Source organism: Micropterus dolomieu, linkage group LG02, assembly GCF_021292245.1.
Source record: "Micropterus dolomieu isolate WLL.071019.BEF.003 ecotype Adirondacks linkage group LG02, ASM2129224v1, whole genome shotgun sequence".
Lineage (NCBI taxonomy): Eukaryota > Metazoa > Chordata > Actinopteri > Centrarchiformes > Centrarchidae > Micropterus > Micropterus dolomieu.
In genome coordinates, this window is record NC_060151.1 from 32,738,897 (window position 1) to 32,750,505 (window position 11,609).

Consider the following 11,609-nt stretch of genomic DNA (forward strand, 5'->3'; position numbering starts at 1 on the left):
TTAAGACTTGTTCAGACTAGTTAAGACTTGCTCAGACTGGTTGAGGGTCTTTCAGACTAGCTGATACAGGTAAAGACTTGTTCAGACTAGTTCAGACTCGTACAGACTGGTTGATACAGGTAAAGACTTGTTCAGACTAGTTAAGACTTGCTCAGACTGGTTGAGGGTCTTTCAGACTAGTTGATACGGGTAAAGACTTGTTCAGACTAGTTAAGACTCGTTCAGACTAGTTGAGGGTCTTTCAGACTAGTTGATACGGGTAAAGACTTGTTCAGACTAGTTGATACAGGTAAAGACTTGTTCAGACTAGTTCAGACTCGTACAGACTAGTTGATACGGGTAAAGACTTGTTCAGACTAGTTAAGACTCGTTCAGACTAGTTGAGGGTCTTTCAGACTAGTTGATACGGGTAAAGACTTGTTCAGACTAGTTGATACAGGTAAAGACTTGTTCAGACTAGTTCAGACTCGTACAGACTAGTTGATACGGGTAAAGACTTGTTCAGACTAGTTAAGACTCGTTCAGACTAGTTGAGGGTCTTTCAGACTAGTTGATACGGGTAAAGACTTGTTCAGACTAGTTGATACAGGTAAAGACTTGTTCAGACTAGTTCAGACTCGTACAGACTAGTTGATACGGGTAAAGACTTGTTCAGACTAGTTAAGACTCGTTCAGACTAGTTGAGGGTCTTTCAGACTAGTTGATACGGGTAAAGACTTGTTCAGACTAGTTGATACAGGTAAAGACTTGTTCAGACTAGTTCAGACTCGTACAGACTAGTTGATACGGGTAAAGACTTGTTCAGACTAGTTAAGACTCGTTCAGACTAGTTGAGGGTCTTTCAGACTAGTTGATACGGGTAAAGACTTGTTCAGACTAGTTGATACAGGTAAAGACTTGTTCAGACTAGTTCAGACTCGTACAGACTAGTTGATACGGGTAAAGACTTGTTCAGACTAGTTAAGACTCGTTCAGACTAGTTGAGGGTCTTTCAGACTAGTTGATACGGGTAAAGACTTGTTCAGACTAGTTGATACAGGTAAAGACTTGTTCAGACTAGTTCAGACTCGTACAGACTAGTTGATACGGGTAAAGACTTGTTCAGACTAGTTGATACCTGTCCTCTCTCCTGCAGCTGCTCCTTCACTCTGTCCATGAAGAGAGGAGCTCCGATCAGCACGTCGTCTAAACTGCAAACAGAAAGAAACACAGCTTCATATCACAGAGTTTTTAAGGATCCGGTGTAGTTCTTTACAGTCTTTCCAGTGCTGACAATCTGTATCTCCGATCTCACCCATCACTGTTGACGTCTGCTACAGCCACGCTGTGTCCAAAGTACGACGCCACCTGCAGGAGACAGACTCACACTTCACACCCAGACTGTAACTACGTTGTTTCACATCAGGTTCTTTTCAGGACAGGACGCGCTCACCTGAGCTCCCTGGAAGCTGTGGTAAACCCTCAGGGATCCACTGCTCCTGCCATCGTAGACCAGCACCTGTCAACGCACAGACTGAGGATGAGTCCAGCACAGAGCCATACACTCCTGTCCCGGACCACAAGGGACCGGCAGAGTGCAGAGCCGTACGGCCCTGTGCCGGAGCACAGGGGACCGGCAGATTCACCAACAGGATCTGTTATCTACTATAAATCTACTCTATGCTTTCAACCATATCACATGGTCAGCAGGTGAAGTTAGCCCAGTCGTCTTTGTTTTTTCATTTTGTTTCAGCACTCTAAGGACTTTTAGTCACAAATTTAGTCCATGTTGTTTGTTTAAAAATAGCTTTTTATCGTGAGGGCCCAAAGGTTCTATGTGCCCAGTTTCGTACAGATTTGACTAACCGCCTAGGAGGAGACAAGACAAAAGAAAATGACAGGCAAAGTGGGCGTGGCCTTTATAAGGAGATGCAGCTCAAATTAGGTAAAGTATGTGAATGTGCGACGTCATATGTGGGAGTTACTGGCCAAAATACACTGACCTTCATTATAGCGCCACCTGCTGGTGGACATATATCATTTTTGGTGTTTGCCATGTGTGCACCCTTCTGTACCACCGCGGTCTACTGAACACCTATTCGGTGCCAAAGTTTCAGCCTGTGGTTAGTGCAGCGCGTTATTACAACTCATATTTACGTTTACAACGTATGGCGGCAGCACAGGAGGAAGTAGGGTGACGTATTATACATAGCAAGAGGGTCCATGTAAGGAGGTAGACGGATGGGTCAAACCCAGAACTTTCCTGTGTGAAACAAAGTAAATCATGAGTTCTTTCGAGTTGCTGACTCATTTTAATGTGAGTTCTGTCACGTGTGAAGTCATGTGACTGACATACTGTAATAATTTTAACTAATGTTTTCTTAAACCAAACAAACCTGCGAGCGTTTCACAACCCTAACCACGTGTTTAATGTCATGTGACTTGCTTCACGTGACTGTCACTGCGCTGGTACGGGAAACGCTCATATGCGTGGTTCGGGGAGGCGTGGGTAAATCTCTGATGTGACGATCTTCATCACAATGTGCTGCATTTGGTTTGCTTACTGTCATTCATCCACATCCTGGATGTACAGACAGACGAAATGGCGTTTCTCACAGTCCACACTGCTAGACAAGCTCACAGTAACCAGGACACCACACAGCAACAGACACCAGACGAGACGAAGATCTGATATTTAAGAAAAGGATCTTTCAAACTCATCAGCGTCTCTCTGTGAGGCTCCAGATTAAAGAAGTGGAGTTAAAGAGTCTTACTGTTCCTGCTGTGCTTCTGTCGTTAGGAACACCAACCAGATAATCTGAAAACCAAAAACAGTCATCGATCACTGAAGGGTTAACTGATCAATTGCTGTGATGTTGTTGATTTGATTCTGTAAATGTTGTATTGTATTATAATAACCCGGCGTGGAGTCTCCAGTCAGCAGACCACTGGCCACAGAGTAACCTGACAAACACACAGAACTTCGGTTATTTTCTGACAGATTTTAGGGAACAGAACTCTGATCCCGTTTGGTCTAATGTCTGTTTCTTCAAAGATTAGCTTCAGTTTGTTCCTCTAAGCTAACACTGTTAGCTGCTAATGGGAGCTAGCTAGCAGAATGAATCTATGGTTTGGTTTGGGTCAGAAAATGTCAAAACAACCGGTGTTCCCAGTGCATTCTGGGAAATGTTCCTGAAAGCAGCAGGCAGTTGGATGTTTGGATGATTTCTATCAATTCAGTCCAACACAGGTGTACTCTTCAAAATAAAAGCCCTCCTCAGCTCTACTCACCACGGTAAAGGTCATAATCTCCCCTCTCATCTGATTGGCTGACGCCAGTTACATAATGGTTAGGATTGTTGCTCCACCCACTGCTGATGATGTCACTCACACCCACTGTGATGACCTGACCTGAAATCAACACAGAAAAAATGGATTACAGCCCGACACCCTCACAACACAAATAAAGACCTACCTCCCATTCCGTCCACCGAACCAGGACCAGGTTCTGTTCCAGATCAGAGATCAACTCTATAAAGCCCCACCTACTGACCAATCAGCTCTCTGGGAAATGACCTCCCATCCTGTGGAGATCCCACAGACCGTTGATGATGATGTACAGCGACATCGTCCTGCAGAGACTGAAGCTCTTGTTGCTGCTTGTTTTGGGTTTTCAGAAGTGAACCTGCTCACCACTTTAAAATGTCTTTTAGATATTGTGTTTTTCACACAGCCTTTACAATAACTGGGTTTCATCTTTCTGATGTGAGGCTGAATATTCGGAGCATATAGTTTGGTCGGTCTGTTGAAATTAAGTTTAACATGAATGTGTTTATTTTAGGTTAGTGGTGGTCTTGTAACACAGAGTCTGGTCATGTAGCTCCACCTTTTGCTGCTACCTTTGCAGGTAATGTGGGGAGTTCTCGTGCTGAGATTCAGTCCTTCACTGTCTGAGCTCTTTTCATGACATGAATGGATTTTTGGTTTTGTTGCTTTATGAAGTTAATTCAGAACAATGTCTGGAAGGTGAGCTGAACGACCTGTGCTTCAGTGTCCGAGGTTTTTAATGTGGAAACTAACTAAGGCTGATATTTTCATACAGCTCACCAGAACACATCAAATCAATGCATATTCTAGGCTACAGCTGTTCATTCACACTGTTTCTGTCTTCCTGCCTGTGTCAGCTGCAGCTGCAGGACTCAGGCTGCCTGGCTAACAGCACAGTTTGCTCTTGGTTAAAATATGACGCTCTGCTGCCATGTCTGCGATTGGTCATCTGCTGCTGACTCCGCCTCTTTTATGCAAACGTGCTCTCGGCTGGACTGGGAAAACCTGGGTTGACTTAGCGAGGTAACAACCAGCTTCATGGGACCAGTTGCCCTGGTCCAGGTTGTTAGGGTTAGTGAAGCCGGGTAACAGACAGATACCCTGGGCGTGCTGAACTGGCTTCAGGGCTGTGGGGTGACGGTACATCAGAAGCTGCAGCTCGTGAAACTGCCGTGTGTTCATCACTACACATGCTCTGCAGGGCCCCGCATATTAAACAGGGCCTCGAATCACTCTCCTGTCCTGTCTCCTTTAGCTTAGGGCCCCAGTGAGGTCAGGACCGGCTCTGTGTGTGCGTGTCAGGTACTTCAGGTTTCTGCTGTTCATAGCATGTAACGGCATCCAGACACCAGCAGGTGTCTCCACTCACCCTGGAAATAAAAGCTTCCTGGAGCTCCCAGCAGCAGCCGCCCATCCTGCAACACACAGGAAGTGCTATGTGGGTGTTCATGTCTTCATATCTTCTCGTTCATCATAATTAATCTTCACAGTTACAACTCAGAAACATGAATCTGACATATAGAGTCTGTAAACCAAACAAACATGGCCGCCTCGCTCAGCTCCCAAACTGAACGTGTTTTAGCGCTCAGGTTACCGACTCCAGAAGTGACTCCGCCCACCGCCGCCTCACCTTGGTGATGTCAACGCTGAAGCCAACTTCGCAGTAGCGCTGGTCGTTTCCTAGGCAACAAGAGAGGGAGATGAGACCTGGTGCTCTCATCTGAGCTTTACCTTTACTATCATCACCAGCGTAGTGAACATGGATGCACAGACACATGAACCAAATGCCGGGCAGTGAACAGGTAGTGATTACAGTCGTACACGCCCGCTGCATCGTTCATGTCAGCCCGGCTGAACTCGAGTCTTACTGTTTGCCATGGACTTGTAGTCTTCCTCCATCATGCTTCCTCTGCAGGGGGAGAAGGGGGTGGAGCTTCCTGTCCTCTGGTCCAATAGGAAGCAGTTCCCCACAGGTGTTTCCCCTGACTCCGCCCCTTGCCTCTGAACGTTCCAATGGAAGAGCGGAGCACAGGCCTGGCAGGTAAACACATCAACACTGTTTCAGACGGTTTCAGATGTTTAGCGGCTGTCCTGAGCAGCTGCTAAACATCATCAACATAAAGATCCTCTTTCTTTCTAGTGTGAGGCACTTTGTCTTTATAAATAAAGTTTACTTCCTTACGTTCAATAATAACGTTGGACGTGAGTGATGATATAAAAAGGTAACTATCGTGTTTTCTGTACCACCTCTGTGTGTTCGACGTGTTCATGGTAGATTGCATATTGAACTATAAACTGCTGTTTGAGAATCATTAAGAAGGTGGCTGATGTTGTTCAGTAAGATCACAGTAAACAGCAGCTGTTGTTCTATCTCTTAAGGTGGTAATACTGTTCTGTTCGACAGAGAGCAGCCAGAAAATGAAGCAGCAGCTCCGATTTAATAAGAAGAGTCTTCCTGACAGACTTGTTCTGTCAGACCAAACACTTTCAAATAATCCAAAGGAGAAGCAGCAAATCAATGTCTTTACAAGAAAATGATTCCAACGATTAGCCAGCTGTACTTATGTAAACTGTAATAACAAAACATCATATTTTAGAAACTCTTTCTGTGTTGTGTGTAAAAATCTGACTTTGGAAAGTAACTGAAGCTGTCAGAGAAATGTAGAGAAAAAGTACAACATCTCCCTCTGAGATGGAGGACAAGGAGAAAGTGGCATGAAAAGAAAATACTCAAGTAAAATACAAGTACCTCTAATTAGTACTTGAATACATGTACTCAGTTACTGTCCAGCCCTGGTTCCTCTCAGTCTGCTCTCAAAGCTTTCCACTCAGGAGCTTTTAAAGTTTGACTCATTTTCCACCCAGATCACGAGGGATTATGAGAGTGAGTGAACATTTCTGCCGACACGTCTTCCTGGTTTGTCTACGTCTGCTGGTAGAAGGAAATACTTTGTCTGGTTCAGGACAGAAAGAGTCAACGCTGACTTGAAAACCAGCGTCTCTCTTGAACCCGAACCAAAGAGTTTGGTATCTGGACCATCAGCAGGTGGGACACAGGACCTGGACCTTTAAATTCAGTCAAACCGGATTGGCCGCTCATCAGCCAATGGTGTGTGTGTGTTCTCACCAGTAAGTGTGTGTTGCTGACCGATCGAACTGAAGCTCCAAACCACTGCTGACTCTTGAAGGAGTGAAAGGACAGACCGGAGATGTTGTAGTCAGCATCACCTGCGACAGGAAGTTCACATCAGTCCCTCCACCAATAACTGACCAATGACTGAAGGACTACTGACATCAAGAACTCACCTTCCAGGTCAAAGTTGATGATATCACAGGTCCCTCCCCCAGGTGACCAGGGGCAGAGAAACACGCCCCCTCCCTCTGTCACTCCTGATTGGCTCGTGTTGGCTTTAGGAGCTCCAATGACAACAAAGGACCTGCAGAAGACAGAACATTCACATCAGCGTGTCTTTGATGAGATGACCCCTTAAATCTCCTCAGGAACCCCAGAACTCCTTCAGGGACCCTGAAACCTCCCATCAAACACCCCAGAACTCCTTCAGGGACCCTGAAACCTCCCATCAAACACCCCAGAACTCCTTCAGGGACCCTGAAACCTCCCATTAAAGACCCCAGATCTCCTTCATAGACCCTAAAACCTCCCATCAAACACCCCAGAACTCCTTCATAGACCCTGAAACCTCCCATCAAACACCCCAGAATTCCTTCAGGGACCCTGAAACTTCCCATTAAAGGCCCCAGAACTCCTTCAGGACCCAGAAACCTCCCATCAAACACCCCAGAACTCCTTCATAGACCCTAAAACCTCCCATCAAACACCCCAGATCTCCTTCATAGACCCTAAAACCTCCCATCAAACACCCCAGATCTCCTTCATAGACCCTAAAACCTCCCATCAAACACCCCAGAACTCCTTCATAGACCCTGAAACCTCCCATCAAACACCCCAGATCTCCTTCATAGACCCTAAAACCTCCCATCAAACACCCCAGAATTCCTTCAGGGACCCTGAAACTTCCCATTAAAGGCCCCAGAACTCCTTCAGGACCCAGAAATCTCCCTTCAAACACCCCAGAACTCCTTCATAGACCCTAAAATCTCCCATCAAACACCCCAGAACTCCTTCATAGACCCTGAAACCTCCCATCAAACACCCCAGAATTCCTTCAGGGACCCTGAAACCTCCCATCAAAGACCCCAGAACTCCTTCAGGACCCTGAAACCTCCCATCAAAGATCCCAGAACTCCTTCAGGACCCTGAAACCTCCCATCAAACACCCCAGAATTCCTTCAGGGACCCTGAAACTTCCCATTAAAGACCCCAGAACTCCTTCAGGACCCTGAAACCTCCCATCAAAGATCCCAGAACTCCTTCAGGACCCTGAAACCTCCCATCAAACACCCCAGAATTCCTTCAGGGACCCTGAAACTTCCCATTAAAGACCCCAGAACTCCTTCAGGACCCTGAAACCTCCCATCAAAGATCCCAGAACTCCTTCAGGACCCTGAAACCTTCCATTAAAGACCCCAGAACACTGTAAAGTGTAGTGCACTGTAGCGGCAGGAGAAGTACTTAATAAATGAAACTAATGTGCGAGTGTCAGCTGTTATCAATCACACAGTCGATGGTCCTGTCAGCACTGCACATGATAACTCCTACTACTTTTTATGGTGCGCTTATGCTTATCACACTGACGATAATGATAATTTCATCAGCCTTAGCTGTAGATATTGTGTTACTTTATTACCAAGCATACCATCCAGTTTACAGGCAAGTTGTCTGCTGGGCCTAAGGCAGGCACATTATGAAGTCCTTACCTTTGTGTGTTGTGTCCTGAAGAACGGGGTATTTACATGTCTTACACGGCCTCATTTGGCTGACAATAAAATTAATCACATCTTATGCGGTTGCAATCATATATATATTGAACAGATGCAGAGTGCATTAATGGTTAAACATGTTTTACATAAAACTATTGATGGAATATTTGTGTGGATGTACCAAAATGGGTATGGCCCATTTACAACTAGAAAAGACTCAACACCAAACCAAAGCGGTACAATTCTCAAGATTTTATTAATAGAAAATATTTTAATTAACATCTGCTGGCTCTACATGAAAATACACACAGACCATTATTTTAACTGAGTGCAGTGACAAAACAAAATACGTTCTTGCAATGCTGAAAACAGCAAAAGTCACGCCTCAAGTGTTGGCTGAGACATATTTGTTTACCAGATTTCATCTTAATCTCTCTTTCAGAGAGGTTTTTTAGATATCTTACACATAGACAAATGTCACTGAGCATGTCATCATATTCATCCATGAGGCTCTGCTAAGCGGGGCAGGTGCAGTGGACTCCAGAAGGATGGTGCGTATGCTGGGGGAAGGAAAAACATGTTTATAGAATATAACACACCATCACAGTAACCTCTCAGCTTCCATCGTGGTTGAAATGCAGAACTACGGACAGAAACCTGTGGAAAAGGCAGATCATGCAGTTCACAAGTTGTACATGTGTGAAAAAACAACATATAGAACATGACAAGACCAAATTCTTCTTGTATTGTTCAAGTATTTGCAACGATGCAAATATATATATCCATGTGCATTTAATACTAATTTCTGTTAATGAGGTACACCAAGCTAAAACTGTTGCAGTCCAGTTAAACAGCCCTACAGTAAATTATATCCTCATGAAGCTAGAAATATTTTTTGTAATTTGTAAAACGTCTTGTTCATGTGTTTTTACTCATAATCTCCAAAATGGATGTTTCAAAACAGAATCTTTCCTTTAGAGAATTAACTGGGATTTACTTTTCTTTGCTCTGGGAAATTTACCTCCACATTATTTTATTTCTGCAGGCACTGAAATCAAATTAAACCAGGCACCAACCAGCACCACTGAAGACTGGACTACTAATCATTTTATCCACAACCCGTATAAGGTATGTGGTAACTGGTTCCAGCGTGCTGTGTTCATGGATGTTCTGAACGTGGTTCATCATCACATCTCAGTTAGAGTGAAAGAAGCTGCTGTCAGGTAAAGATGTTTAATAATGGCTGGCCTCCACAGATTCAGGTCCTTCGTTTCTGTAAAGAACAAAATGTAATTATAACAAAAGCCAAACGGAACAACCACCAGCCCCGCCATGAAATCGACCTGTACGAAGCTTGTAATGTCTCTGCTGATGTTCAGTCTCAGATGGGTTAAATAATATGTTTAATGTGTCCTTTTAAGTTTCAGTACGCTCAGCGCTCAGGACCTCCATATTAATGAGCTGCTAGTTGACAAAAACAAGCAGAGAAGCCACACATTTGTGGTGCCAATGCTCATTATTGAAAATTTACCAACAGTTTTGATACAGTATGCAATGTTCATCATCTGAGTAGCTACGACCGTCACTTCTTTGCCTCTTGCTTGGCCAAAGCCACGACTAATTACACATCTACAAAACTCTCTACGCATTTAGAAATATCACATTCTGCACTGAAACACACATGAACACAGGAAGAACATGGCTGGATTCAAACCTGCCTCACGAATTAAAATTAATTAATTAATTATTAGGATGTAATACTCACTCACACACAGACAACACGTCATGTTAATTAATAAACGTTTTTACTTCGTCAACTAACGTTAGTTCGCTAGTGAGAATCAATCATTTGAGCGCACAACTCACCGTTTCAACAACGCTGATAGCGTCGCTCCTCAGCTTCAGACTTCTGATACCATTTCCTCTTCCGATGCATCGGTGAAACGGCCGTCAGTAAAATGTGTGTTGCAGACTGTGTATAAGACGGTGGCAGGTGAAAGTGCGACGCATTTTCTGGCATCTGTCCTCCAACACCGCACGCACAGATGCCATAATTAAAATGTACAGCACATTAAACCAAGAGGAGGAAACTATAAAATAATACAACTCAGTTAACTTGACTAAGTAAACTAGAAAAACAGAGCGACCATCAGACACACAGACACAGAGAGACATACCTAAGTACTGAGTAAAATATACGACCAGTTGGTTAGCTAGCTCACAACGATGTTAATCGGTTTGATGCTCTGACTTAACGAGGGGTGAAGCGCCGCCTGTGCAAGCTTGGAGAATGACGTATGACTTATGGAATTACTGTAGTCATACGTCACAACCCCGATTTAACAACTAAGCAACTTTCGCAACTTTGAGCACAAAATTAAGCCATTTGCTGAAAACTATGTGGGTAGTGAACATTGTGAGGAATGAAATGAAATATCATAGAAATGTGAAAACACACTGGAGGTTTCAGTAATGGTTTCAGTTTATTTTCAAATGTCCTCCACATCTGAAAGATCTCGTGGTTCCTTGTGGTTCTTCATATCCCCTCAGAGATATGCCACGGCATTCATTGTGAGGCTACCTGTGACTGGAACAACCTCCCATCACATCTTTTAGCAGTTTTAGGTTATCTCTATGTCCCCATCTTAATCCATTGTGCGCATGTTGCTGATGCTTTAATATGTGGTTATTGCTAAGCTAAACCAAACTCCTACGTTAATAGAAAAGATTAGTCAGTTAAAGGTTCAGCTTCAGGACAGTGTGTGTTGTTAGGTAAGAAGTTAATTAGAGGCTTAATTAGAGGGTTCTTACGTGTCATTGAAGGTGTGGAAGTCGACAGAGAATCCAAACAGACTTCCTGTCGTTCCGCTGAACATCACAGCTTCATCCAACAGGTTCAGACACACACACACACTCACACACAGCAGCACACACACACACCTGAATGCACACATCCCACCTGCCTGTCTGTCTGCCTGCCTGTCTGTCTGTCTGTCTCACTGAAGGACTGTCTGTGTGGAGACTGAAGCACTGAACAGTTGTGAGTCTTTCTCAGTTATATAACCCCCTGTGTGTGTGTCTGTGTGTGTGTGTGTGTGTGTGTGTGTGTGCTCTGTCAGATGATTGACAGCTGGCTGAGTCAGTTTAACCACATCGTGCTGCTGTTTCCTGTTGATAGAAGCTAAAAATAAAAGCATGTTTCTCTGGAGTTTTATTTTGTGCTCTTTCTTCTTGTGTTTGTGGTGAGTTCAGGGACATGTTTTCCTGTCTGTTAATTTCATGCTGACAACTAGAAAGAGGAAGAAGGTATGTCAGGCGATAAGTCACAGTTGATCTGGGATCAGTGTAGAATACCATCAGACTGATAGTCTGTCTGAGGTCAGAGGTCATAACTGAAGCTGATGGAGTCGATTTATTCTGATAATATGAAAAGAGTTTATTTCTCAGTTTGTTTCAAACAC

General features: G+C 44.1%; 1 protein-coding gene across 2 annotated transcripts in view; it reads right to left on the bottom strand.

Moving 5' to 3' along the window:
- itga2b (integrin, alpha 2b) overlaps window positions 1-11,102 on the bottom strand; it is a gene marked incomplete in the record, with an annotated part of 42,643 nt that extends 31,541 nt beyond the window's left edge. For both annotated transcript variants that reach the window (XR_006823936.1, XM_046042461.1), the window contains 12 exon segments: window positions 1,118-1,190; window positions 1,295-1,347; window positions 1,433-1,498; window positions 2,754-2,797; window positions 2,899-2,943; window positions 3,271-3,390; window positions 4,676-4,721; window positions 4,937-4,986; window positions 5,175-5,340; window positions 6,434-6,534; window positions 6,613-6,743; window positions 10,960-11,102. Coding sequence is in view for 1 of the 2 variants with exons in the window: in XM_046042461.1 (XP_045898417.1) it covers window positions 1,118-1,190; window positions 1,295-1,347; window positions 1,433-1,498; window positions 2,754-2,797; window positions 2,899-2,943; window positions 3,271-3,390; window positions 4,676-4,721; window positions 4,937-4,986; window positions 5,175-5,340; window positions 6,434-6,534; window positions 6,613-6,743; window positions 10,960-11,102 (1,038 nt within the window).
- Window positions 11,103-11,609: the final 507 nt, after the last annotated feature.